Genomic DNA, 27,362 nt, shown 5'->3' with positions numbered 1-27,362 from the left:
TCCATTTGTTGCAACGGCTGTAGTGGATGTCTTGGAAAATGTAAACAACAGGAAAAATTTGAATTACTTTAGGAGGACCGAAGAAAGAAATGTTGATTTGCCGATTGCATTGAGGTGAGCAGTGAGTAACAGAAGCTGGTGGAACACAGGCTAGCCTGGAGGTGATGTCAGCTCTCTGTTGAGACTAAGTAAGGATACGTCAAACTCTGCTGCTTTCATTATGACCATTAACATCTTTCAAATCACTAGCAGTCTGCCCACTCTATAGCAGAAACAGCAACAGCAAGAAAGAAACAGCAAGAGAGTTAATCTTTTTTAAAAGCATCAAACATTAATTCTAACATTTTTGGGTGCACACTATACCTGTACCTGCAAGTGCATGTTAGCGTTTTCATGTTTCTGACAGTGGATTGTCAGTTTGGAAGCTGGTATTCTTCTACCTGTACAAAATAACCACAGTACAAAATAAAGTCAGTATATTTGGCATATATGTGTTCCCATTATAATAAGATGAAGTCTCCAAGAAAACTAATGAACTCTGAAGGAACCTTGCCCTACTACACTAGCATACAGTAATTAAGGGATTCATCATCATCGACTCATGACACAACAAGCATTAAATTGTTCTCTTACAAAATACACTGCTTTCATGTATTTTATTATTCATCACATCACATTGATTCAAGCCCCTTTCAATATTATGATCTTTCTTTATTGTCTTACAAATATTAAGTTATCCACAAAAATAAAATAACTTAGATAATAATCATAGTAAAAACATAAAAATACAGACATACATTACATTTATGACAATAAAAAAAAAATACCTATTGCTGATTTCTCCCAGAGTTTTCCTGGACACAGTTCTGTATGTGCAAACTACTTATCAGAATCAAAATAATCTGGTCAACTGGAAACAATTCCAGATTCTTTTTTTCTGCTTTCAACACAGAAACACATATGCTTGAAATAAATTACACTGTCTGATAAGGAGCCTCACACTCATACACGTTTCTTAAAAACCAAATATGACCTTCAAAATGTGCAAAGGCAGACTTCCATATTAACTTTGTTATTTAGAATATACTTTGAAGTTGATAACAGAATATCCTTATTTTCACACATCGAAGAAGTGTGAAGAAGGTGAGTGTGGATATAGCACAAGGAGCTTACAGTGTCGCACACAGTACATTGCATCACAAAACAGGAAACACTTTGATTGATGGCAGCTTGGGATGTTTAGAGTGTGAGGAACCAAAGCCTGTTCATGTGCGCTCAGTTTCTTGAGGCACTGTCGATTTAAATGATGGTGTTATTTGTGCAGAAATTTTCAGTTTTATGTACAATGCTGCTCAGATCATGCTGAAGATAAAAGCTCTTAAATGACCGTCTACTGTGTACTGTCCTCTGGCAGCCCTCTTACACACACAACATAGACAACAAACACAACACAGACAACACATGGGGCATCTTGGATAAGTAAGGACAATGTATCTGTGCTCTGTTTAGGTAGGCTGTAATATACTTTAAAAAAGAAAAAAAATCATCTGTACAAGCTCAATGGTTTTAAAATGGATTCACAAAATGAATCTTATTGTGTTTAGGGCCAGTGTGTGTCCTTACTCTATTGGAAATTAATTTGTTTGGATTTAATTTCAACACCCTGTATTATAGGGAAGGAAATGGTCTCAGTTGCAAGGGTCTGATATAAGGACTCTTACCAATAATCAGACTATAAGATGTGTCTTTTGATCAACTCTGATTCATCATTGCTACAGTTTGCCCCTTTAATGGAACCTTCTGCTTGAAATAGCCCAGTCTGTCCTGGGACTCGTGTGAATCAGTGGTGTAGCCTAATGTATTGTAGTTGGTATACTGTACTGTAAATGGGCCAGGATGGGGGGCCCATATCATAGTGACGGGTCTGGATGTCCTCCCCCAGGAAAATTTAGAGCGTCAAAGACTTCCTTTCCTGTATTCTGACACACTTTTATGCCCCAATTTAGGGTGGAAATAACTTTAATTAGCCTATGCGAGAAAAAAAAAAAACAGATGATAATTCAAAAGTATATCAAAATATTAATGCAAAGTATTTTGTTACATGTCATTGTGCAATGTTTAAGTGGGTATATGGAAATCCTGGAGCTTTCCTAGTGGGTGTACTGCGTATACCTGCGTATTTCGTAGACTACACCACTGGTGTGAATGTATTTATTGAGGGGTGTGATCACCGTTAACAGGGTTACACATTATGCATACAAGTAACACTGACTGGTACATCTACAAAGTGTCAGCTGAGCCACACAATCCCCTGCTGAGTTTTCTGTCTATGACATGGTAGCTGCTATAAACACTGAAACTTCTGAACTGCCCTTAAACAAGTTACTATATCCTTAAGTGCTCCAGTTGTGTTGTGCTGTGTTAAATCCTGTGCTTTGTGAATCCTGATGTGCGAAAAGGTATATATATTTTTTTTATCAGCCTTTCCACTTTGTATACTGCTGGTGCTATAAAGCAATATTATTTTCTTTCTGCATGCAATCTACTGCTCACTCTCAACTTTCTCTTTGCTCACCTGAATCTCATGCAGCTGTACGTCAGTCAACATACGCTGATGAAACAACAATGTTTTGTTGTTTGTTTTTGCCCAGATGTCATATTCAGAGCTTTCAGATATTTATCTGTTATAACGATGTCCCTTAGTCTCAAAAGGAAGCCAGTAAAAATCCAAGCTCTTTGAGTTGTGGCAGCTTTAGACATATCCCGCGGATGCACACTCTCTATCAACATGCACTATCTTTCAGCTGGCTCAACTGCTTAAACGCTCTGTCCTCGCTCTTCTGGAAAAAAGCAGTCCACCGCAAAAAGGTATGGGGCCAATATATTACAGTCATATTCCCCTTTCAAATTAATAGTGTCGATTATTTTTTCTTTTTCTTTGTTTTCTTTATTGTGTACAGTCTTTTAGTGTGTGTTTCTTCATTTACAGACACTGACCCACTCTGTAATCCTGCACTCTTCACACACCACGTAACAGCACCAGTGAAACTTGCAGTTGCAGCGTTCACTCCGAGTCTGCTGCAGGATGTTGTGGCCTCTCCCGCAGCACAGGCTCTCACAGTTGTCCATGCCGGGGCTGGTCTTGTTGCAGATCCGGCCCTGCGTGCCCACCGAGTCTGATCCCAGGTCCCTCTCGCAGAAATCTGGCGACTTTTCAAAGTAGACCAGTTCGTTGATGCTTGGCCGCCGCCGATGCGTATGGTGGTGGTGATTGTGGTGGTTGTTCTGATGATGGTGGTGGTGATTGTGATGGTTATGGTGGTTGTGGTGGTTGGAGTGGTCGAGTTGTCCGGTATTTCGGTTGTGAGCCTTGATAAGCGTGGCGATGTGGAAGCGCTCTTTGAGGATTGAGCCGACCACCCTGAACTCTGGGGTGACCTGCCAGCAGGTCTTCAGCTGGCAGCTCCCTGACGTCCCGTGGCACTTGCATTTCCTTCTCATGTGGTCGAGCACCACCTGCGACAAAAACACAGATGGAGACAGACAAAAAGAGAGAGTGCGATGGAGAAAGGATTTGAACAGAGGCGAGGAAGTGAGAGGAGGACAGGGGGAGAAAGAAAATGAGAAGGATTAATGACTTATTTGATTACTGGCTACATGTGAAGTTCAATATACACATTGCATGTAGACCTACAGGCTGTTGCAGACTGCATGTCATATTTCAAACTGTATTTTTCTTTCTTAAATTTGTTTGTTCTTCTAAGCACGCCACTTTTCCACCATGTAGTGAATGACACATAGTGCCCTGAAGGAGTATCGGTCCCGCATTTAACAAGCCAGGTGGTCTGACTCTGAGCTTGTTGTCAAACATACTGATATCAAATAACACATATGGATGCAGGCATGACCCAAACAGACAGTCGTGTCATTATTCTTTTTTTTTTTTGCTTCAGGTAATGACTCCAAGCATGACACACGTGGAGGTGCACATTTGAGCAATACAGTCTTTATATTGTTATATTTTACTTTAATGGTTTAGTTCTAGCCAATGGAACTACATCAATATCAACATCCAGTGGCCACAGTGTAGGCTGTTGTTTTCATTTTATTATTTTTAAAAACGCTTTTCACACACTTGATGGACTTGTTCATCTAACTGTGTTTCCTATAGGCCATGTGATACAAAAGTATTAAAGTATTTTTTTTTTATCTAATAAATGGTCTAAGTGCTAAAACAATGTTGCCGATGTCCATGGTATGTATGTACATGCAGATATACACAAACAAGAGTAAAGATAAAACATCCCGTTAGAGCATGACCAACAATGCACCTACCAACCCCTTTCACAGCACACACCGAGTACATACCACATGGCATGAATTCTGTCCATTCCTAGATTTCCTCAAGGCTATGTGTATGCATCTATGTGTGTGTCTGTGTGCTCATCAGTCATCATCTCTTCTAAACGTTAACATCCAATTACCAACAGGAACACCAGGCCACCCAGGGTTCTGACAGATGCTGCTGCCACCCTTATTACAGTAACACACACACACACACACACACACATACACACACATGCTGGACACTTGCAATGTCCAACAGATTCCACACGTGCAAGCAATAATGCTAATCTCCAGACACGTATACACACAACACGAGACTGTCCACTACATGTTATGTGTCGTCCATGCAGAATGAGACAGAAATGACAAACCATAAAAAGTATGAGCAATTTAAACAGATCAGGACAGGTGTTTTTTGTTTGTCTGTGTGTGTGTGTGTGTGTGTGTGTGTGTGTGTGTGTGTGTGTGTGTGTGTGTGTGTGTGTGTGTGTGTGTTTGTGTGTGTGTGTGTATGTAAGTGCAGAAATGATCCTGTAGACACTTCTTGCTCTGCTTCAGAACATGAAACTTTTCTAAGAAGAAAATTACACAGATTACATATTACATAGTCAATCCTTCCTCCATCATTTAACCAGGATCTCCTTCGTTGAAGAAGCAGCAGTAGAAGCGGAAAAATAGAGGGGGAAATTAGAGATGGGAGAGATCTATCATGTATCTATTGAGTGTGACAATCCAGTTACCCACTTCCCAAAAGTCAAGGTCTGATGCAAAATAAGATACTTCACTGTTGAAAGCAGCAAAAAAAAAAAAGAAATCTGGAATTGTTTCCAGATTTTTTTGACTGTGTCCAGGAACTCTGGGAGATATCAGCAATATAAATTTTTTTCACATCATAAATCTAATGTATGTATGTATGTATGTATGTATGTATGTATGTATGTATGTATGTATGTATGTATGTATGTATCTATGTATCTATGTATGTATGTACTGTATGCATGTATGTATGAAAGTTATTTCCCTTATTGCTTCCATCTTTTCTCAGAGAACAAGTTGTAGAGGGCTTGGTTAGCGTGCTGAAAGGCCTTGTGTCATGCTGTGCTGTGGGTTTCCCAGTTGAGCAAACCACGCGGAGAAAAGAAGGAAAAAAAAAAACATGTTTTCTTGTTCTGGAGCATGAATGAGTAAGAGGTGGATAAGACAATGGAATGGTGACAAACAGTACTACTTGACTCATCTGATTGCAGCAAACACTCTTGTTTGCCACAGTGTCACGGTTAATAGTGAACAGTCACGGTATTAAGAAAGGAAAAAAAAACATTTTTAGTTGACAGCCAAAACATGTGGAGCAGGGAAGGTTAGAATGTGTTATGAAGAGCTGAAACAAATTCTTAATGAAATACTGTTTTGCTAAACATTTAAGGCAATTTAAATGTGTTCACAGAGTCAGATTATGTACATGTTAGTTTCTTGCTTATAAAGACACATGGATACATCTGTAAAGATATGCTTATACGTAGAGCATTTGAGAAAATGAAATGTTAGGAACATTGATGCTGCAGCATAAAATAATTTTAATGGTGAATTATGACAATTATACAAAAGAATAAAAAACCTTTACAGTATTTGCATCATTGCATGTTTTGCTCATAGTGTGTGTCAGCAAAACAGAAAGTGACCAATAAGTATGGATTTTGGATAAATATGGTTCTACTGTTATTGAGAGTGTTGAAAACAATGTACACAGAAGCTGTGCTCAGTGGTGGAAAGGCTGTAAGACTTTATAGTAAACAACATTATAATAGCTCAAACAGCACTTGCACTGAGTTCAGATTGCAGTGTTTGGTTCAGTTTTTACATAGTGGCAGAGGCAACCCAGGAATCACAAATGTGCTGGCCTTAAACAAACAACAAAGTTTGTAATCATAAAACTCTCCAACCCACTTAAACCTTGAAGGGACAAACTGACCGAGGAGTCATAATTGCATCCACATTGCTTCTGTTTGAAGGTGCATTCACAGCAGGATAGGGGTTTCAAAGGACAGTAAAACAACAAAAACAACGGAAAGTGTTACTTCTAATATTTTGTTACATTGTGGAAGGGGAAAAAATAAAAAGCCAAGTTGTTCTGGAAGATTATGATCGACTGCAGAGTGTTTCAAACTTGTTTTAAGTCTATCAGAGAATAGTATAATTTAGTACGTAAGACTAAATATTTTCCTGAGGCGGAAACAAAACCGTTGCCTTCCAGCATTGCATGTCTGGCTTCCATACTTAATGGTTCAGAATGTAACAACATGAAATAGAATGTTCACAAAGCTCCTCCTTCGAAAAGCAATTGTCCAATCATAGTTTAGCAACCGTAAAAGGCATGCCAGGCCTGTGGATTTCTCTACATGCCGAAGCAGTGTGTATGGGGCTGTAGAAATAATGTATTAGAAGAAGTGGATACAGCGTTTGAGGCAAAGCCCCGGTCATTCCAGTGAGAGTGGCTCATTGGCGCATGAAGTCATCATGGTGCCAAAACCGCGTTGAAAACTACTTGAAATTCGCAGGCACACTAAACACTTCCGCTGGCAGAGCTGGCTACTTCCAGGTTAGCGTTCTGCTAACTTGAATTGGGATCAACCGATTTTATCGTGCGGCTCTTCCGGATTGTCTAAATTTTATCAGACCAAACATATTCTGTTCTGTCAGGGCTTGATGTACGAAATGTAAGCACTAATTTACAGATGTGTCTTTTGCCATGTAAGTCTGTGGGTCTTTTTGAGCCAGCAGGCATCGCATGATGGGCTGGAAGTTGTAATTCCACTATTTTGCCAGCATGTTCAATTTGCTTCAAAACCCGGCACACCTCCTAGAGAGCCGGGCTGTAGTGGTAACTCTGCATTTAAAGAGTGTGGTGTCTTTGTTTTAGCCTCCCCAAAAAAAAAAAAACTAGAACATAAGTGGATTGAACAGTGGATTGGCATGGATTAAACTGTAAAATAAAACGAATTGTTAGCGGGTCAGTCTATTTAGTTTAATATAATACAAAATGCTGCATAAAATGACAATTTTACAGTGTGGAGCCTGGTCCTAGATGCTATCCGTAACACATGTAATATATATATATATATATATATATATATATATATATATATATATATATATATATATATATATATATATATATATACATGCAGAACGTACATTTTTTCTTCCCATGAGCCTTTGCACTGTTTCAGGAAGAACAGTTCAAACAACCCTGCACCTCCCATACAGAAACTTAACTTTCTTAATTGTCTCTGCTTAATATGATCTGTGCACTGCATGCTTAAGATAATTATTAGAAACGAAAGAAACTTATGTCATTTAGTAATAAATATGTTTTTTTAACAAAACCTGAAAGAATAAGTAGTGACCACTGAAAAGTTCAATTACTAAATCTATTACTGACTAAATCTGGGTTTACAGTGTAGTGTTTCACTTGACAAATTTCAGCCCTGATCCTAAAGTATTTTTCTTTTTAAAAAACGTTAAAAGTTAAAAGTAAAATTAAAGTAAAAGTAAAATGGAAACACTTTATGAGTATTTTGTACACAATAATTTCACCAATGAGCACCTGATTTAACTCAATCCAATTGCATTGCCAAATTACATTTCACATTGGTTTTCAAGGTGTGACCAAATATATAAAGCATTCACCAGGTGAAATGCATAGAATTGTTTTTAATCCAAAAAGTAGGAAACAAATTTGAGCAGTGAGCTCTGATCAGCCGCTTGTTGATTTTTGGTGTTGATTTTGGGTCAGAAGATGAGTCAGAAAAAAATCTTTAGTAAGTGGGAGTTATGACTGATAAAGAGAGAGAGAGAGAGAGAGAGAGAGAACACCAAAACATGTTGTGTCTGTCTCTTTATCTGTGTTTACCATATCTAACTTACTGCGGGAAAAAGGGAAAGTAAAGTGATGCAGTGATTTATTGTTGTCTTATTGAAAATCTTGAGAATTAGCCCTGGGCACTCTCCAGGCTGGTTGTTGGTGTACAGTAAATGCGGGGGTGAGGGGAGGGTAGAAAAAAAGAGAATGACAGGAGGAGGAGATGATCTTTGGATAATCTCTTTGCTGTCCATGCACCGCTTGATACACAAAAGTTGTTTGTGTGTGTGAGGATGTGCGTGGGCAACATTACAAATCACCTGTCTGTCAAGCTAACAATCTGTCGAGGCTCAGTCATCATGTCGTGCTGCTATTGGCCATGGAGATTAGATTTGAATCACCAATCCTGTCATCAGCTGTGATTGTCTTGGCAGCATGAGTTTGGAAGTATGCAAATAGTGTACACACACAGCACATCTCACACAGCTTGAGTCAGTGAAAGCTATAAAAAAAGAACACTTTGCGTGACACACTTACTGTCAGTTATACGGCGGTGCATGGTCATGTGACCAGAGACTCAGTGGTGACCTAAAGTCTGGGTTTAAAAGGAATAGAATCGGATACTATGTTAAATAAGGAAAAGAACTAATGTTTTATAGATGAAAAAAGTCATTATAATGTAAGATAGGCAGAGCATCTGAATGCAGAGTTAATGAAACTGAAAGTTTTTTGCGAATATTTGTTTCGGAAACCTGCTAATATATGTCACTCCACGCTCAAACACCAAAATTGGACATACACTGACAGATGTAATTGCTTCAAAGTCAACGTTGGACCACAGTTAGAAACTAGCATCTGGCAGGTCTTAATTGGCTAACAGAGTAAAACAGAGGCATCTATAAAACAACCCCTGACAGAGATCAAATACAACATGTTGGCGGCAGATTAGGACTGCAGGCTACATTATACAGTAGGCCGGGGACAAGAAGAGCAAACTGGAGTAGTAGAGCACAGCAGACTACAGTGCAATAAAGAGGAGGGGACAAAGGAAACTGAAGATCGGAGTTGGGGTCTGGCCTTGTTACCACAATCTTTGGCTTTACTGAAGAACAAACAGCAGGAATCAAAAGCCAGAAAACAACAGCAGAGAAAAGAAGGGTGACGGCAAGTGACCCAGTCCCCCAGCCAGAAATGAACAACATTTCAATTATGTGGAGTAGTTGACAACCAGGACAATACTTTGTCCTGTTTCCTTTTTAAATTTTTTTTAAATTTTACAAATTACCTGGTGAAGTCATCAGTTGGAGGGTTATTATTTTATTCCATCAACACTATGTTTATAGTATATACAGTATATGTTAATCCACTTTTTTGCATGTGTTTAACCCATTTGCTGTCGCATTAGTCAATAATTACAGTGATAATGTAACTTCTGCAGCCTTACTGAAAACTGTGATCAACTACAGTACTGGAGGATGCCAAAGGTGAAATGTTACCACATACTCTTTTTAACCTACACTTGATTTTGTCATCCTTACCAAATATCAAGATTTGGTTGAGAGGGAATACTGACTTTGTAATGAAGGAGTTGGTGATGACTTACAACATAGCTTTTTTTGGAGATGGAAAGTCCTTTAGCATGATACACACAACACCATCCATCTCTGAGGGAGGAAGGCAAATGCCAATGAAGAATTGAGCAATTTGCTTGTAACAACATTAATGAGGAATCCCATACCAGAAATGTTCCCTCTTGTCAAATGTGTGATCCCATTCCTATACAGTATATTCTGTCAAACTATGTATGTGTACACAAGCTGGGGCTGTGCAATTATTCATATTTGTGATGCATTTCGGTTCTATGACAAAAAACAATCCAATCGAGACAAACAATTATTTTGCACATTACGTTTTGCAAGTAAACTCTTACTTTGTGTTTTATTTCTAAAGTGCAATTTCAAAAAGTTCAACGAGAAAAGTGTTATGATAAATTCCACAGGTCAAAGTGTTTTCACTGTTGATTTGTTTAGCAATTTTACTGTTTTCAATAAAATCCCCTTCTTTTTAATCTGATCTCGTTATTGACCAAATTAATCGTGTCCCTGTTTTTTTTCTATAATCGAGCAGGAAAGATAAAGAAGTCTGTAAGAGTGCGTTATTATCTCTGCCAAGGAGGTTAGGTTTTGTGTTGGAATAATCAGAATCAGAAAACTTCACGCTGCATTAACACTAGGAGATTGGGCATGCCTTGGGGGAAGGGTCCTTCCAGTTCAGTACAAAATTCTTCAATTTTTGTCTTATGTTAATCCACAGTAATAATCAACACTGTCTGCAATAAAGGATATAGAATATGATAAATTATCGCCATGTGGTGAGCAACATCATTGCCAGTCATAACCAACTGCACAGTCTTGCTAAGTATATGTGCTAGGTCCATGTATATATATGCCTGATTCTCTGTTTTGTTCAGCGTAATGAGTTTAATTGTTGGCCAGTATCTGTCATCACCACTTACTGCTTTTGGGAAAATCCTAATCTAATGTCTATGTGTCCCACGATCGACCCTTCTTGCTGATAAACAGCCGACTAGTCTGCATGCTGCCTTGTGTTTGTCAGTTCAAAGACAATCTACTAAAGGACCTTTAAAGTCAAGCAGAAAGCCAAGGCGATATCAAAGCACACAAACAAATCCCACAGCAGCACATTAAGCCCAGACATCACTTTAAACAAATCAAACGCCTCGCTTCAAAAGAACAGTTAAGCGTACGCAGACAAATATACACGCACGCATGCCAACACAATGACATGCAGTTACTGAGCAAAAACATAAAGTTTACAGTGAGAACTACGTTAGAACAAGATTGTGTGTGTGTGTGTGTGTGTGTGTGTGGAGTATTTACTCACTGTTAATTGCACACAATTGCACAATGTCCACAGCTCTTTGAGACTCTAATAAAATGTTATTACCAGCATAAGCACTTCCACCTGCTGAGCTTTTACTATGAAACATTTTACTTTGTGTAGATTTACACGTGTGTGTGTGTTTGTGTTTGTGTGTGAGTAAAGGAGAGGTGTGTACATAAGCACATTGATGTTTGTGTGTGCATGTGTTGGTGTGTGTGCAGTACGTGGTGGGTCAGGACTCTGGAAGGCTCTGCACACTACTGACGATATGGCCTCTGAGGAGCACATGACTAACCCCGCTCTAATGTTGCTATTTTTGTTCAAACACACTTTTGCTTTTCATGTGGGTTTTGAGTCAATGAATTAACATGAATGGGCTCTCCAGAGCCGTTTAATATTGGTCATTTATGAGCCAGTCCCTCACACGATGGAGCCTTTCAATCACTTGTTTAAGCTGCAGAGTTCAAAATACAACTGTGTTGAATGCTTTAGACATGGTCGGAGCAGAATAAAATCCCAGTCTTTCTTAATGACAAAGTGAAATAAAAATAAATTTCCCCAATCCTAGGCCTGTTTAAAACGACATATACCAATTATATAAAAATCCCTCTGTTTTTTTTCTTCCAGTAATATGTTGTTGAGTCATCTTACTCCAATCAAATGCAATTTGCGGCTAGCTAATGGGGCTGATGGAGATGTGTGTTTGGATGTCGTTCTCCAATAACTTTGTTTACATTCCCCAAATAAATGGTTGTTCTGTATTGTAAAAGTTCCCCTGTCCTTATGAGCTCACAATACATTTGAGGGAGCTGTGGGTAGAGGCCAACAGTCACTTTTGAGTGATCCAATCAGATCTGAAGGATTTCCTTTAAATCCCCCTTGTAACTATAGCCTGTCCAAATGTCCCTCCACTCTCACTTACTGAAACTGTGAAGATCACCAAGAGTCAACAAACCAAAGACAGGAGTGCCATCATAAACACCCTGGAAAATGTCTCCAAATGTCTCAAAGATAGTTTTAAGTACTAATCAGCAGATTGGCTTTATTACAGATTTGGAAAGGGTGGTCAAACTAAATTAAAAAGTAGAGTTAGCTTCCTGAAAAGGGGGATATTATCTCTTCTTACTCCCCTGAAGTCCGGCCCTGATGGTAAATCGTAATTATCAGATTGCCAGTAACATGGCAGGCTGTTTCACAGCCAACACTGTCACCACCTGCCTAATGAACAGACAGGATTCAACAGAACCTCTGCATGGCTCTAAGCTCTGCAGTATGAACACAGGAAAGCGTGCCAAGCGTTTGTTTCGAGGTATGCTCTCTAAATGATTGAGAAGAACGCTCAAAGAACAAAAAAAACTTGGCGAAGAAATTACTGCCCTGGTAAAGTGTTTCCATGACACAAGCAGCCACTTTAAACCCGCTCTTTTTAACAGCTGGGTGTTTTTGGACCACTGCAACAACACCATGGAGGGCTGAACTGTTTATTATCACAGAAAAGTTATTGCAGATTTTCAACTGTAAAAAAATGATCAATACATATCAATCTGAAGAATAATAAAATAACTACAAAGCAGTTGAATTGAAGGCAACTTCACGTTAAGTGGAGCCATGCAAATTAGTTTAGCAACAACTTTTACTTTAACATGTTTTAAATTTTGTTTGTCAATTGGATTTATCTAGTCTCGCATTGCCAGACCTTCCTCCACCGCACCGCGTGAGAGGGTCTGGCTAGGGAAAAAAACAAGCTCTGGTTTATTGGCATTTCTTTAAACCAATCACAATCATCTCATGGGCGGTCCTATGCGCCAGGGGGAACCAGGGTGCTGCTGCAAAACAGCCTCTGGAAAGAATTAGTTTTGGTGGAACGTGTACATTCAAAAGTAGTTTCAGTCATGCAACAGAAACATCAGATTGGACAGATAATCTAGCTAGCTGTCTGGATTTACCCTGCAGACCGAGATCTGAGGACCAGGTAAACATAGTCCTCAGAAATCAGAGTTTAAAATTACAACACAAAGAAACCGGAAGGTAATGGACATCCGGATGAAAAGAGGAACATGGGGCGGAATTTCCTGCAACACTGGAGCAATCCCGGAAGTGGAACGTTTGGGATATAGACTAGGATTTATCTAACAATGTAAAGTTAATGCTCAATATGTATGTATTTACTCCAACTAATATGTTCTTGTTTCACCAGTTAACAAGCATCCTGTAAAGTGGCCTTGGTGATATGCTAACATCGTATGTAAATTAACCTTCCCTCCACATTCATTTTTTTTGTGCCTCCTTAGTGTACATTATTCTTTCTGCAATCAGCCCTGCTGGAGAGAAGTTGAAGGAGGCAGAGCAGAAGAGGGAGAAGAGGGGAGGGAAGGAAGGGCGAATCTCTTTCTACTTTCCGCCCCGGTGTTTGAAGTCTAAAATCTTTTGCAGGGTTTTAAACATCTGTTTCCAAACTGCCAGCAGCCACTAATTAGGTCTAAAAACAAGACGGAACGTCGTGAGAACCCTAGGGTGGGCATGAGGCGACATGCACACCCCGCTAAAAAACCACCGCATTCCTCTGCCTAAAGACTACTTCTCTCTACAAGGGGGGAGTCGGGCAGGGGAGGGGAGGAGCGGGGTAGAGGGAGGGGAGGTGGTGGTAGTAGCGGGTCGGTGGGAGGAAAGAGATACGGGAAGGGTAGGCATTATTTGGAGGCCCCACCTGTCAGTGTTTTCTGTTTGATTCTGGGGGCTGTGTGTGTGTGTGTGTGTGTGTGTGTGTGTGTGTGTGTGTGTGTGTGTGTGTGTGTGTGTGTGTGTGCGTTTGTGCGTTTTTCAAGGCCATAGAGAGTTTTTTTGCAGCTTTTTGAAGTCCATTTGAAGTCATCAAGGTGCATGGCATTTACAGTTTAACAGCTCTGCAGTGACTCGTACTAAGTTTTGTTCTCTGTCTTTCCCTTCTATTTTCTATCCTTCAGTGCCATCTCTCTCACTCTATCTCTTTCTTTCTTTCTCCTACATCCTTCTCCACAGCCAGGAATTGCCTCAGTACATTGCAGCACAAGTCAGTCAGGCCCTTGTAAGCATCTCCATGTATATATAGGTTTGATATAAAGCTTGCACCGTACCTCTATTTTCCATGAAACATCCATTGAACTCATGTTTGCATTTTAAACAGCGTAGTGGGGAAAAGGGATCATACTCCATCTCCTCTCCTGTTTAGTTTGGAGATTCTTTTTTTCTGTGCAACACTGATGTATAACTAGCTCAGAGAACAGAGAAGTGGGCTGGCGAAAGACTTGCACTCTGAACCCAAACTGAGGTCATTATGGGTCGTCAAGCTTTTGTCTGAATACAAGAGGTGAAGGTCCGGAGCAGCGGGTGTAATTTAGTCCTCGCTGGTCGTAACCGGAATCCTTTCCCAAAAGATGAGGTACAACCTCTTTGATGTTGATGACTTTGAGTCAGAGTTTCTCATGTTTGATTGATGGCTTGGCTGGTAATTTACAGCCTGGCACAAAGAAAACTAAATGTATTGAGAGGAATCTGAGAGGCAATATTGAGCCTTTCTGAATTGCATTCTGGAAAGATCAAATTGTAAATTAAAATAAGGCAGAGTAGTGCCAGGTATGGTTTGTTTTCTTTGAGCTACCGTTGCTCTTTTCAAAGTTGAATGGGTGTGACTGATTACATATTCTGTTTCTCTTTTCCTCAGGGCACTTCACTTGCCAAATGGTGGAACTGGAAAGCTTTGAGGACCTCGTTTGAATACAATTTCACAAAGTATTTACATCATTTACTTTATAAACATTTACCTCCTCATATGACAAAGTAGCACCATAATGAACGTATTCTGTCAGTTTTTGATTCCGGGGATATCTACAGGTAAAACTGTCTCTTCTTTCCCCTCAAATCCATAACACATCCCACAATGCATGGCAGACATCAAGCCATTATACTATCACAAAGTCTAAGCCAAAACAGAAGAGAAACTTCAGCTTGGTTTTGACTCTGTTTCCCAGCTACTTTAAAATGATTTGGTCAATTTTTCGAATCATGAGCAGTGATGTCTTTCAATGCTATTGTTTTGCCAAACTGTTCTCTGTCACGTATCACATGTAATTGAAGTCATGCCTATTGTACATATAAAAGGCACATTTAAATACGAGGCTAATTGGTGTCTGTGTCATCATGACTTATTAAAAGTTACAAAATGATGTAAATTTCTAACTTAGCTCCGAGGAGTTCATTCCCCGCAGTCCTTAACCTTTGTTGCCTTACAGATTTCCTTGGACCGGGTTGGAAATCATGGTTGCAGCTGCTGCAGTGGTCCTGCTCGACGTACTGCTATGCTATACTACTATTTATAGTCATAGTTCTATTTTCGTTGTTGTTACTATGATTGCCACTGTTCATTACACCAACTGCTTTAATAGTTGTAAATCATATTTCTGTATATCTGTTTCAGTGTCTCTGTGTCCCAACCGGCAGCAGCAGATGGCCGCCCACCAAGAGTCTGGGTCTGTCTGATGTTTCTGCCTGTAAAAAGGAAGTTTTTTCCCACCACCAAATGCTTGCTTTTGGGGGGAATTGTTGGGGCTTTGTAAGTTATAGAGTGGGGTCTACATCTACTCTGTCTGTAAAGTGTCCTGAGATAACCCCTGTTATGAGTTGACATGAACATAAATAAAATTGAAGTGAATTGAATTGAATTAAATTACTGCTCACATCATATCAGCCCCCATCTATCGTGTATGCACCCAAGTCCACAGCATTGACTGGAATTGATGTCACCAGTTCTACATCTATGACTGCCTTCGATCCGCTAATGCAGGGAGGCCAGCTGTTGTTGAGTTTGGCTGACGTCCTGCACATTTGTGTTTTGTCTGCATAATCAAGGAAACCAGAAGTAAACTGATGGAGAGATACAGGACCAAATTACTCAAGAGGAAACAGGGAACAATGAGCAATTTACGGTGGCTTCTTGTCTCTGTTCCACGAAAGTATCGTCAAGGCCTTATCACTGCCATTTAGATATCTTCTCTCCCATTTGCCCAAGGCCGAAAACTGTGTATGAATGTGTTATCATTCTCTGTGACAGAATGGATAGTTACAACAACATACAATTAGATTTAAATTTATAGTTGTAAGGATTTATTAGAAGGATAACCTAATAAACTTTATTTGACCCTTGTACGTAGTCAGAAACAGCCAACAATATGCAACAACATGATGGTGATTGAGAGTGAGTGAGAGACAGAGAGATGCACCGCATCTACAATAATACCTAGCTATAATAATTATAGAAATGTTGCTCATAAAAACCCTCTTCTTTTGCACATGACAACTTAAAGAAAATACACTAACAGCCAGGGTAGCAGCCTCTAATCCTGTTTTTACTCCATTAATAAGATTGTTTTTCAAATCTTTCTCCTTCAGGAAAAAACAACTTCTGCTACCCTGTGGTACCACATAAACCTTTTGAAATGGGACCTGTGGTACCGTAGTTGTTATGAGAGAAATTCCCATTTGATACACATTTTTATCAGAATTGTTGCAATAAATATACAGTGTGCCCATTTTGATTGAAGTTGCTTTCAAAGAACAGATTTACTGTTATTATTTTTGTTGAAGACTTGACTTGAACTATTGAGTAACTATCAGCTTAGGCAAAACCCTACACACACACACACACACACACACACACACACACACACACACACACACACACACACACACACACACACGCTTATTTCTGCTCTCCACCAGCAGAAATAAACAGCAACATAATAAGAACGTTGACCTAGCTAACAAAAGCAGGTATGTTTGTGCACTGTAGGCGTTATCATTGGCCCAGTAGCACTCGACCCACCCATTCTCCACCTCTTTTGTTGTGTAATATGTTTCCTTTTATAAATCATATTAAAGACAGTTTTTTGATTGCTAAACGACAGTAAGCGCAAATGAAGTCACATACGCAACACTCTACAGTCTGCATTACCAACTGTCACCTAAACTAAGCAGTTCACATTAGCTGCAGAACTCATTCCAAGGACCACAACTCTTCACACACACCTCTAAACAGGCTCAGTGCCGCCAAACACCATGACCATCCTCATCTAGATAACACACACTGTCACTGAGAACACACTGAGTAATAACATTTGCGGCAAACACCAATATAGAAATCACAAACTTTTCATTTTTACAGTTTGAACAATTTGCGTGACTTCACACTACTCAATAGTTTCTGTAAAGAGAAGATGTATTTTTTTTAATATACTATTTTTTACATAATGTAAACAAGAAGGAATGAAAATCAGCAGTTTGCTTCAGTATAGCATTTTGTCTCTAGTAATTTATGGAATTACCGGAAAAAAAACTAAAAGGTGCATGACAGTAACAAAGAATAGGGCAATTATTCCGGCCCTCTCCAGCATCATGCAGCAAAGTTTTCTTCATCACATTGGATGTCTGCATCCTCTCTAAATACTAATGAATGTGGTGTTGCCACTGCTTCCACCTCCATTACTGTCTGAAAAACTGGAAGTCCACAGTCCTACTACAGTACAGATAGTGTTTTTCACTTTTTATAGCTGTGTATGTAACCTCACACATCTTAACAGGACATGTTGGTCTCTTTACTTGTTTCTCTTTTTTGGCTTTTGGTCTCTATATAAATACAGTATATGTTCAATAACTACTGCTTTGACTTTCAGCTAAAATTGCAATCAACAGTGTTTGATAAGCACAAAACTGAAATCTATTCTGTTTTAAGGACAGTTGTGACAGCATCGTGTTAGCATTTGAACAATGTGCTGTAAATCCACTGTGTTAAAGTGATGGGATAAGTGTGTAGAGTTTGAAAACTGTGTCCAAGCAATGAAAACCAGACTAGAGTTTGGTACACATGAACTGCTGCTGTGCAGACTGGAGTTAGAGTTTTGCACCTGTGGCTCTGGTTGTGCCCACTGTCTTCTAGCAATTAAAGAAAACTGTAACATTGATAGCAGAGGGAGATAAAGTTTCTATGTGCGAGTCAACTTCATTTGACCTGGATGCTAATATCATAGTAATAACAGTATTGCCCCTTTCATACTTAATTATTGTAAATGTAAAGCAGGACCTTAGTGATTTAGGTGCGAGAGACATATTATTTTTTAGAAAAGGAAGTGAAGCAGCAACCTTTAGTCCCAGGTATGAATCAATCCTAAAAAACAGTTTATCCAACATTTTCGATAAATAGCAGAATAGCATTTTTTACTAGATCCTCTCTGCCTGGCAAATGCTCACAGAGAAAAATTCTTTGTGCCAAAGAAACTTGATGTGTAAAATTGATGGAGTACTCCTATAATTTGGAGGAAAAGCCACACATTTCACAAAGTAATAGAATTCAAAGTCAATCAAAGCCATTAGACAAAGTGATGAGGCAATTAAATATGTCTGATACGAATGGGTATTGAATCCAAATCTTGCTCTCAGACAAAAAGCTGCACGGCTTACAGCTGCACGAGGAAAACATTACAAATATAAACAGTGATGCAACCTCGGAGAAACACATGCATTCATTCACTCTCATCCTCTCACTTCCCATCCCCTCCCCACTCACCTGTCTCCCAACTCTGTTATTATGCAGTCTCATACGGGCATGGATGTCCTTGTAGGTTTCACGTGCATCCAAGAAGTCCCTCGAGAACTTCTCGCCAAATTCCACATCAGGGCTGCAGCCGCCCCACTCCCAGGAATCCTGGGGTCCCGGCAAGTCGGCAGGGAAGTGCTCCATGACGCCGTGTACCATACCCTTCCCCCGGTGGATGGCCTCCAGTTGCAAACGGTGCAGTTTGATGCGAAAGGCCTCCTCGTCCCCACGTCGCTTCTTGTCACAGCTGCATGCTTTCAGTTTGCCCATGGAGCAGGCGTTGGCCACTGCGTGCACCACACCTGCTGCTGCGATGGCATACGCAAAGGCACTCTCTCTGAAACCTGTGAAAGGACAGGGTAGTGGTGTTGTTACATTGCCTCATTTGAAGGGTTATAAGAACTGACACAATCGGGAAACAGAGTTTGGGAAAGGAAAGACTGGGATATTTTGTCTAAAAATAAATGTCATAACACGTAGTTTCATAGCTTGTAGTCCAAGACATTTTTACAGTTAAAATGGCAGTTACCAGGATGGAATTGAAACTCTCTACACTGACAATGCAAATCCACATGACACATTGTTAATATGAAAAAGCGTATGAAAGCTGACACAAGGGCCGTGTCAATACTCAGCGTTGTGACAGGTTTCTTTACAGCAAGAAGCTGCTCTAGAGGCATTCCCGTGTGTTATAAGATGGAGTTTGTGTAAAATGTCAACTATCTTTTAATAACCTGCAGGCAGAACATGAACCTTATCAGCTGAAATAAGAGGATTACCAGACTGATGGAGGATGACATTTGATAACAATTCAAAATTCAAACTAGTATGACTGTTTACAAGTGTGTTTTAATTTTTATTTTTAACTAAAACAGCATTTGGAATAGCAACAAACCCATTTCATTCCCCTCATTCAAGTTCTGTTGTAAAACTTATGGATAAAACTTGTCAAGTCATTTTCCTAGCACTAAAACTCAGTTTAACATCGTCTAACTTCTCTGTTAGCAACGTGTGTCAAATTTGTGAGTTTGCACGCTTTGTTTCATGCTTGAGCAACAATTCTGTAGTAAAACAGCTTCCTCTATTTTAATAAAGATACTCATAACAGTTAATTCACATGTTTATACTGTATGCACACATTCCAAGACTCATAAAAACCTGCAGAAACATCTGGGACAATAGCAGTGTGTTACAAACACTTGCGTACTATGTCTCTGTGGGCCATGTGAACATGAACAGAATCCCACCACTCCCATCAGAGGACTCATACACTGATATACAAGATATGTGGCTGTGCAACTCACTGATGTCTATACTTACTGATGTCTGTACTTACTGATGTCAGTACCATCTCCAGCGAGTGGCATGGCACTAGTTCCTGAATGTGTGCTACATCACTGTATGAAACATGTTCTCTTGCTCTGCATCAGAGGGCTGCTCCTTTTATTTGTTTTTGTCATTTAATATCTTACCATCAAAGTTTAGAACCAAACTGTGGTACTGTACGTGCATATGTTAAGGTTAGAGAGGCTGATTAGGCTACACCACAGCTTTTGCTTTGTAATCACTCCCAATTGGCTCAAACGGACTACTGCATGTGGAGGAGGTTGTTAACGGCTGTGTGCATGTAATCTCTCTACACGTGTGACTGCTTTTGCCTTTATAGCTAAACACATCCCTTTCTCCTCGACAGCCAGTCTTGCTTGCATGCGGCCCATGAGTAATGAGTACAACTCTACCACCACTGATCTGTAATTCAGCAGACTAAAGTATCAGCGCTCTTACACACACACTGGTAATACACACATTCACTGTGTCCATGTTGATGCATTTCTGATATAGAAAAAAAATCCATGTCCAATTGTGGAATCCGTGAATCTTGAAAGGATGAAGTGTGACAGCAGCTCTTGCACTTGTACCCTCTACAGTGTTTGTTGTTAGATCTCAGCTTACTGCCTGTGAAGATGGTGCCCTCAGGTTCTACTGAAGCTGCCTCACTAGTGCTCACTTACTGGTGTAGAAAGCAGTGAAGATTATAATGGAAACTTGTAAAGAAAACATGAAAAGAAACCACTTGGGAGTTTATAGCACACTGCTTAAAGGGGGAAAAGATTCAACTGCCTCTTTTAGCACTGTTTGATGTTACTTCCGTTTTTATATATTTTAATAAACTTCATATAGTTTTGTTTTTGTAAGGTGTGTTGCATTTTCTGGACTTTTTTTTTTACTTTCATGAAGCAAGGAGGCTTATCCTCGTTTCAAGAAACTGGCAACATCACCCAGAGTGTCTCTAGATGCACACAATCTCTATTTAACACTGCACTACTTTTTAAGCCATGGTTGGAAACTATCTGTAAAAGACACAACATGGGCATTTGATCACTTTTAAGGTTAATGATGACATTGTTAGGAAAACGTTGCTTATTACTGTAACACATCCAGCAGATATGTAGCAATATTAGCATTCATGTTTGTTTCCACTTAATGAATGAAAGAAGGCTATTCACTCTCCTTTTAGCTCAGGTTTGGTCCCCACCAACTGTTGAGAGAAAATAGCTGGCTCTTTAGCAGCTTTGTGTTCCACTATGTTTACTAGCTGTAGTCGCTAACTTTGTGTGCTATTGCTGGGACAATAGCACACATTAGGTTTATCAGAGCCACTTACATGCTACATCTGAAAACATGAGAACGGTGAGACTGAACCAAAACAATATAGCTGTTTGACCAAAAAAATCATAAGACTCTAAAGACTAAAACATACTGCACAGTCAGGTGATAATTCTCTGTGGATTTATCACTTATCTGTTAATCTCTTTAACATAACAACACGCAAGTAGTTGTTTGATCCGTTTTTATTAAAAAAAAATGTAATTATAGCAGCTTTATTGTGCAACATCTTATTAGGCGCAATTATGAATTTAGTTTTATACCAGCAAAAACAAAGACAAACACACACACAAACACAAATTGTTCTGACTATATAATTTGACTTGCTTACTCACAATCTGCTCCCCCTCCCTCCCTTATTCCATCCTAACACCTTGACTCACACAAGGTGGGGGAAGTGAAAGGGATGGCACTTAGGCACATTCTTACAAATAATTTACCAGCTGCGACATGCCCGGCTGAACTGATGGCAGCGGAAGTGACAAAATGAATTAAAGATTCAAAGGAAACTGTCACTTTGTGTTACAGAAACTGACTAAACAGGTTTATGCGTTTGCCGCCGAGAGTTGGGAAAGTGCTGAGAGCAAATTCACAAGCATTTGCTCTGGCAAGGGAAGTAAAAGCATTAGGAGCAGCCCAGCGAGGGAGGACGCAGATACAGTGACAGAGAAACAGAGGGAGAAAGATAGAGAGAGAGAGAGATTCTCCTATTTTTGTCTATCCATTCTTGCCTGATGTCCTCTTTGGCACAGTTCTAGATGCAGGCTAAATGGCAATGAACGTGGGCCTATAAAAGTTATCAGAAACCATCAGCAGAGCCAGAGGGGATCCGAGCAACATCTGATTTAATAAAATTAGACGTCAACACATACATTGAGATGCATGGCCCCTGATACGGAACTACAAGACTGTGTAGAATCGGAAGATTTGAGAAAGCTCTGCAAAAATATATGAACAGACGAGGTTCCAATTCCCCAAATTCCCCTAATTCATTTGAATCTCATTTCACTAAAATGGTTTCATGTCCATGTAAACGTTACTTCACAGACTTTTAAAACATAAGCGTAAATGTATATAAATTATAAAGCAGAAATATCAGTTTGGTATACATGCGTCTTGGGTAAGACTAGGTCATTTATTTTTCCATGGGAAGTTACATTGAAAATGTATGTTAATCTCCACAATTCTGTCTAATCCACTCTGTAAACACTGCCCTTCTGCAGTTGCTGCACGCAACAATGGGCCTGCAAGACATGCACTTGCATTTTTTTTAGCTTCCGTGGAGCTTCTGTGAACACATCAACATGTACTGTAACAAATAAATCATCCAATTTAAAAAGGTTGTTAACGTCAGTGTTTTGGAGTTTCTGCACCCGAGGCAAACCAGGGATTCCAGACAACCAGCAACTGCCTCAACTACTAATGGCAAACAGCCTTTCAATGAGTCAGTAAGGAGTGAAAGTAAGGCCAGAGGTGTGTAAACATGTAGGCTGGTTAATAGTTTTTTTTTTCCTAGGATTCACAAAGGTCCTTAATGAGGGTTACAAAACTAAAGTCTCATGATTGTATTGCAAGCAGATTAAGGAGAACATAAATTACAGCAACGTCCCTCCAGGGATGATCTGACTCGTTTTATTAGTTTTTTCGTATGATGGGGAATTCCATTAACAACTCAGGGACACTGTCTGAAAAGATGTTTTAAAATATCTAGTATTAATAGTATTCTAATTTGTTTTTGACATTTTGTGCACTTTTCATGCATTAAAAACTAAAAGAAATTATAATGAACTGATAGATGGTACAATGAAATATATTAATATGAAATGCTAGACGTGTCATTAAAGCACCATGATACATTTCCTTCCAACATGCCAGGGGTCCTTTCAGTAGAAATTAATTTGCTATTTCATTTTAGAGCCTTATTCGTGAACAATTTGAATGCAACATGTGTATATAAATGTATTAAATATTTTTTTGTTTTGATCATTATCTTCATCCCAATATGATGAAATTGAAAGAAAACTCAACTCAAGACTCAAACTTCCAACCACATTGTGTGTTGGCCATCCATCCAGGTGGTCTGGCTATTAAGAAGCTGATGCCTTTTCCAGTCAGTAACCTGCAATGAGTCCATCTAAAGGGCTTCCCAACACTAAAGATCCTCTTTCAACCTTTGTGGCTTACTTGCAAAGCTCCAAGCTCTAAAAACCATCAGAGAAAACTGATCTGCATCAATTTTGGTAATCTTAAGGTGACTAACAGCTTTTGAAGTTAGCTTTTCTTTTGTACGGGCTATTGAGGAGATACAGTAAGGGTTAGAAAGTAGATACCATCTGCTAGTCACTAGAGATAACCTAACCTTCTGGACGACTTCATTCAAGAAGTACACCTATGAGGGGAAATTATCCCTAATCTTTTGTCTGTGTTTGGAGAATAATATTACACCAGTGCTTGTTTAGGACGTTTATCTTTGTGGAGACTAATCTTTCTAAGCCTACCCTTTCAAGGTATTCTATCAAAGTGTGTTTGAGGATGAGACCACAGCCTGTTTGAAGACTAAACTTTTGAACCATCTTGTCCTTGTTTTTTATGGGACCCCCCTTTTGGGGACATTCCCTCCTACCTACACCTTAAAAACCAAGTTGTCCCTTGTGAGCTTTCGAATGGGGTTTTTTTTATTTTGAAAACCCCGTAACATAAAAAAGCATATAGTTTCCCTCAGATCTGCGACTTAAATTTTTTTGGCAATGACAATAAGCAGAAGAGCAAAATGTAAAATTAAAATGCTTACAAAAAAAGCAGATGTGAATTCAACTGAAATTTTACAGCAGGCCGACTTCAGAAGTATATTACCACCATTGCACTGACCTCTTTTAAAGACTATGCTGTGTAGGGTATTTTGTCCGGTCCCCAAATTTTTGGAGCAGTTCCAGCTTTGCCCCCGGAAGGGTTGCGGGCCCCTCAGGGTGGCAATTGGACCCCTGGATTGCGGGAAGCCGTTCGCGGGGTTTCGAATCACACCCCAGCTGGCGCCGCGTAAAAACCCGGTATGGAAACACCGTGTGGCATTAAGGTTTGGTTATTTGGGGGTTCAGGCCGTTTTCATTGGATTCTACCCGCATGGACCCAATGGGTCAGTATTAATCAAAATTTTTTTGGTCGCTCACAAGGAGTGATAAGGTTTTTTGTTTTGTTTGTGAGGCCCACCCCCCTTTGAGTTCCTCAGCCCCAGCGTGATGGCCCCCCCTTTTTTGGGTTTCCTTTTTAAAAACCCTCAAAAACAAAACACTGGGGGTTCGATGCTTCAAAACCATCCCCCCATTGGGGGTTTTTTAAAACGGGGGGAAAAATTGCCCCTCTCACAACCCCTTTATTCTGTTTTTTTTTTTCCCAATTTTTGTTCTTTTTTTTAAAATTGTACAAAGTTTTTTACTAATGAAAAAAGGGGAAAAAAAAAACCATTAAACGTGATCGCGGGTTTCATGTGATGTGATGAATGCCCCAAAAACGGGAAACATGCTGAAATTTTTCCTTCCCGTGTTTTGCATCCCAAAATTCAGGTTTTGTCTCCTATCTTTTTTATTTTTGAGCTGCGCAAGATGGGGGGGAAGGGGTGGGAAACATACAAGCTTCGGTTTTAAAACCCTGCTCCTTTTTTTTTTTTTGGTTTTTTTGTATGGGGTTTTTTGTCCCATATGACGTTATATTAATTTTGTGTTATGCTTTATGTTTAAATTCGTATGTATGTGGGTATGTATGTTTTTTAAAATTTGGATTGGGGGTGTAGGGGAAATTGAAACATTATCATATTTTTAAATTTTTTAAAAAATAAAATGAAATAATTAAAAAAATATTTTGTATAAAAAGTGAGGGGGTTGGGTTTGTTTTTAAAGTTTTGGCCCTGGGAACGGGCACCCACTTTTTTTTGGGCCCAATAATTTCAAGATTTTTCCCATTAAAACCAGTTCCATATACAAAAAGCCGGGGAAAGGGGAAAACCGAATCCCCCTTTGGGGGGGGGAAAGGGGCCCCTCAGGGGAAATCATTAGGTAAAATTTGGTTTTAGGCTCCCAAGGTGTGCCCTTTAGTACCCCAACTTTTGTTGCTGCTTCTTTTGGGCAAATAAATTTATGTAAAAACAATGTTATTCGGGTTCGGTGAGGGGGGGGCCCTTTTTTTCAAATTCCCCCGAAAAAACCAGTAAACAGCAGTACCAAAAAGGGGAAAAAAAAAGGCTGCGCAAATGAGGGTTTTGAGACCGAAAGTGCTCACTTTTTCTCATCATTATTATTACAAGTAAAACACAGGTTGATTGTTGCAGCGTTTGAATGACTGTGACACACAAATAAGGAGCAAGAACAATGTGGCTGTGGGCACACGCACACACACACACACACACACACACACACACACACACACACACGCACACACACATGCAGATAGAGGCACATCTGTCTGCACACATGCTCAAGCAATCCCCGACATGCACACACAAATACCCAGGTGTAGGGAGGAGAGCGTAACACACACACACAGACACTCACACAGCTGCAAAAACTTTGCATTTCTTTCCATGGTTTCATTGAACATGTGTAAGTTCAGCAACTTTCTCTTCTGTGAGCCTCTTTAACCAAGAAACAGGCTCAAAAGCTTCACTTGTTCTGAGCATTATACTGTCATTACAATCTTAAACACAACATGCTCTGACATCAGCTGTCATTAATTTGCATAAATTGGTAGGTAGCATTCCATGTTGAAGTTTGTGTCTCTCTAATTCTAGTTTTTTGTTGCTAACTGTGTCCTGCTTTGAGAATAGACCGGTTTTCCACAAGTAACTTTTCGAAGGGCAGCTTTTAAGTGATTGGCAACATTGTTTGGGAATTGGAAGCAGCCAATTGGCAACAGACAGTTTTCATATTTTGACATGTTTGATCTAAGTCAGCCAGAGTGCTGTGGATAATTTAACTTTTGCTTAAAGGAATGACAGGTGACTTGTTAAAGTAAATAATTGCGCAGCCCATTTAATTCACAGTAACCAATAATTTAGGCTGTGTTAAAAATAGATCAGTTCAAAAGTGTAAGGGTTAATTTGATAAATAAATACAGTTCTTGAACAGTTTTATGAGATAAAAACCTGTTCAGTGTATGAAGTTGAATATATTTAGTGTTAATTCAATCCTTATTAAACTCAACTCACCTTTTATCCAAGAGACAGGTAACCACCATTAAGACGCATGTTATTCTGAGGACTGAGTGTCCCATTTTGTGCCTTGTAATTATAAAGAAGAAAAAAAGAAAAAAAAAGTTTAAAAATAAAATAAAAGAGACACTAGCTTAAAGTCCAGTATTCCGCCTTAAAAGTTCAGGGACGACAAAAGTAAAGGAGGGGAGGGGGGAAGGGGGGGGGGGGGTGGGGGGAGTCAGGTAAGGTCCGGCTGAACGTTGGCTTGACAGCTCCGACGACGTCCAGATGTGGCAGCCAGCGACTGGACACTCATTCACACAAAAAAAACACACAAAAAAATAAAAATAAAAAAAAAGTTTCATCCACCTCTCAACTTACTGAATGGAGGAGGTTGCTAAAGTTTGAGGAAAAAGTCAGTGTTGTCTTTTTCTCACACACATCCGTACACATGCCGGTATCTCCGCCGAGGTATTTGCATTGGAATAACATCCGAGAGAGACGGCTGAACCGACATAGGCGCTCTAAACGAGTGATGTTTCGGTGTGCTCCGATAGTCCTCTAAACTATACTGCACTTAGCGCTTCGCCAGCCCACTTTTTTTTTTCTTTCTTTTTTTGCGTCACCCAGGGAGAAGAGGAGCGCCGAGGGAGGTCAAGTGCCTCGTTAAAGCAGGATAGAGATCCTTTTAGATAAGGAAACCAGAAACACTTAGCCTGAGCCCTCTGTGTGGGAGAACATTTATATCCACTGGAGGAGCGATGCTGAGGATGAGGAGG

At 39.6% G+C, this 27,362-nt stretch overlaps 1 protein-coding gene across 1 annotated transcript; it reads right to left on the bottom strand.

Annotated features, from left to right (window-relative positions):
- Positions 1-670: 670 nt before the first annotated feature.
- Positions 671-27,362, bottom strand: wnt10a (wingless-type MMTV integration site family, member 10a). Its single transcript, XM_032530111.1, is given in 5 exon segments — positions 671-3,516; positions 18,705-19,078; positions 24,270-24,483; positions 24,485-24,519; positions 26,600-27,362. Coding segments are annotated over 5 exon segments (1,224 nt in total). The 5' UTR covers positions 26,664-27,362; the 3' UTR covers positions 671-2,979.

This window comes from Etheostoma spectabile, chromosome 11 (genome assembly GCF_008692095.1).
Source record: "Etheostoma spectabile isolate EspeVRDwgs_2016 chromosome 11, UIUC_Espe_1.0, whole genome shotgun sequence".
Lineage (NCBI taxonomy): Eukaryota > Metazoa > Chordata > Actinopteri > Perciformes > Percidae > Etheostoma > Etheostoma spectabile.
This window is presented reverse-complemented; position numbering and strand designations above follow the sequence as displayed.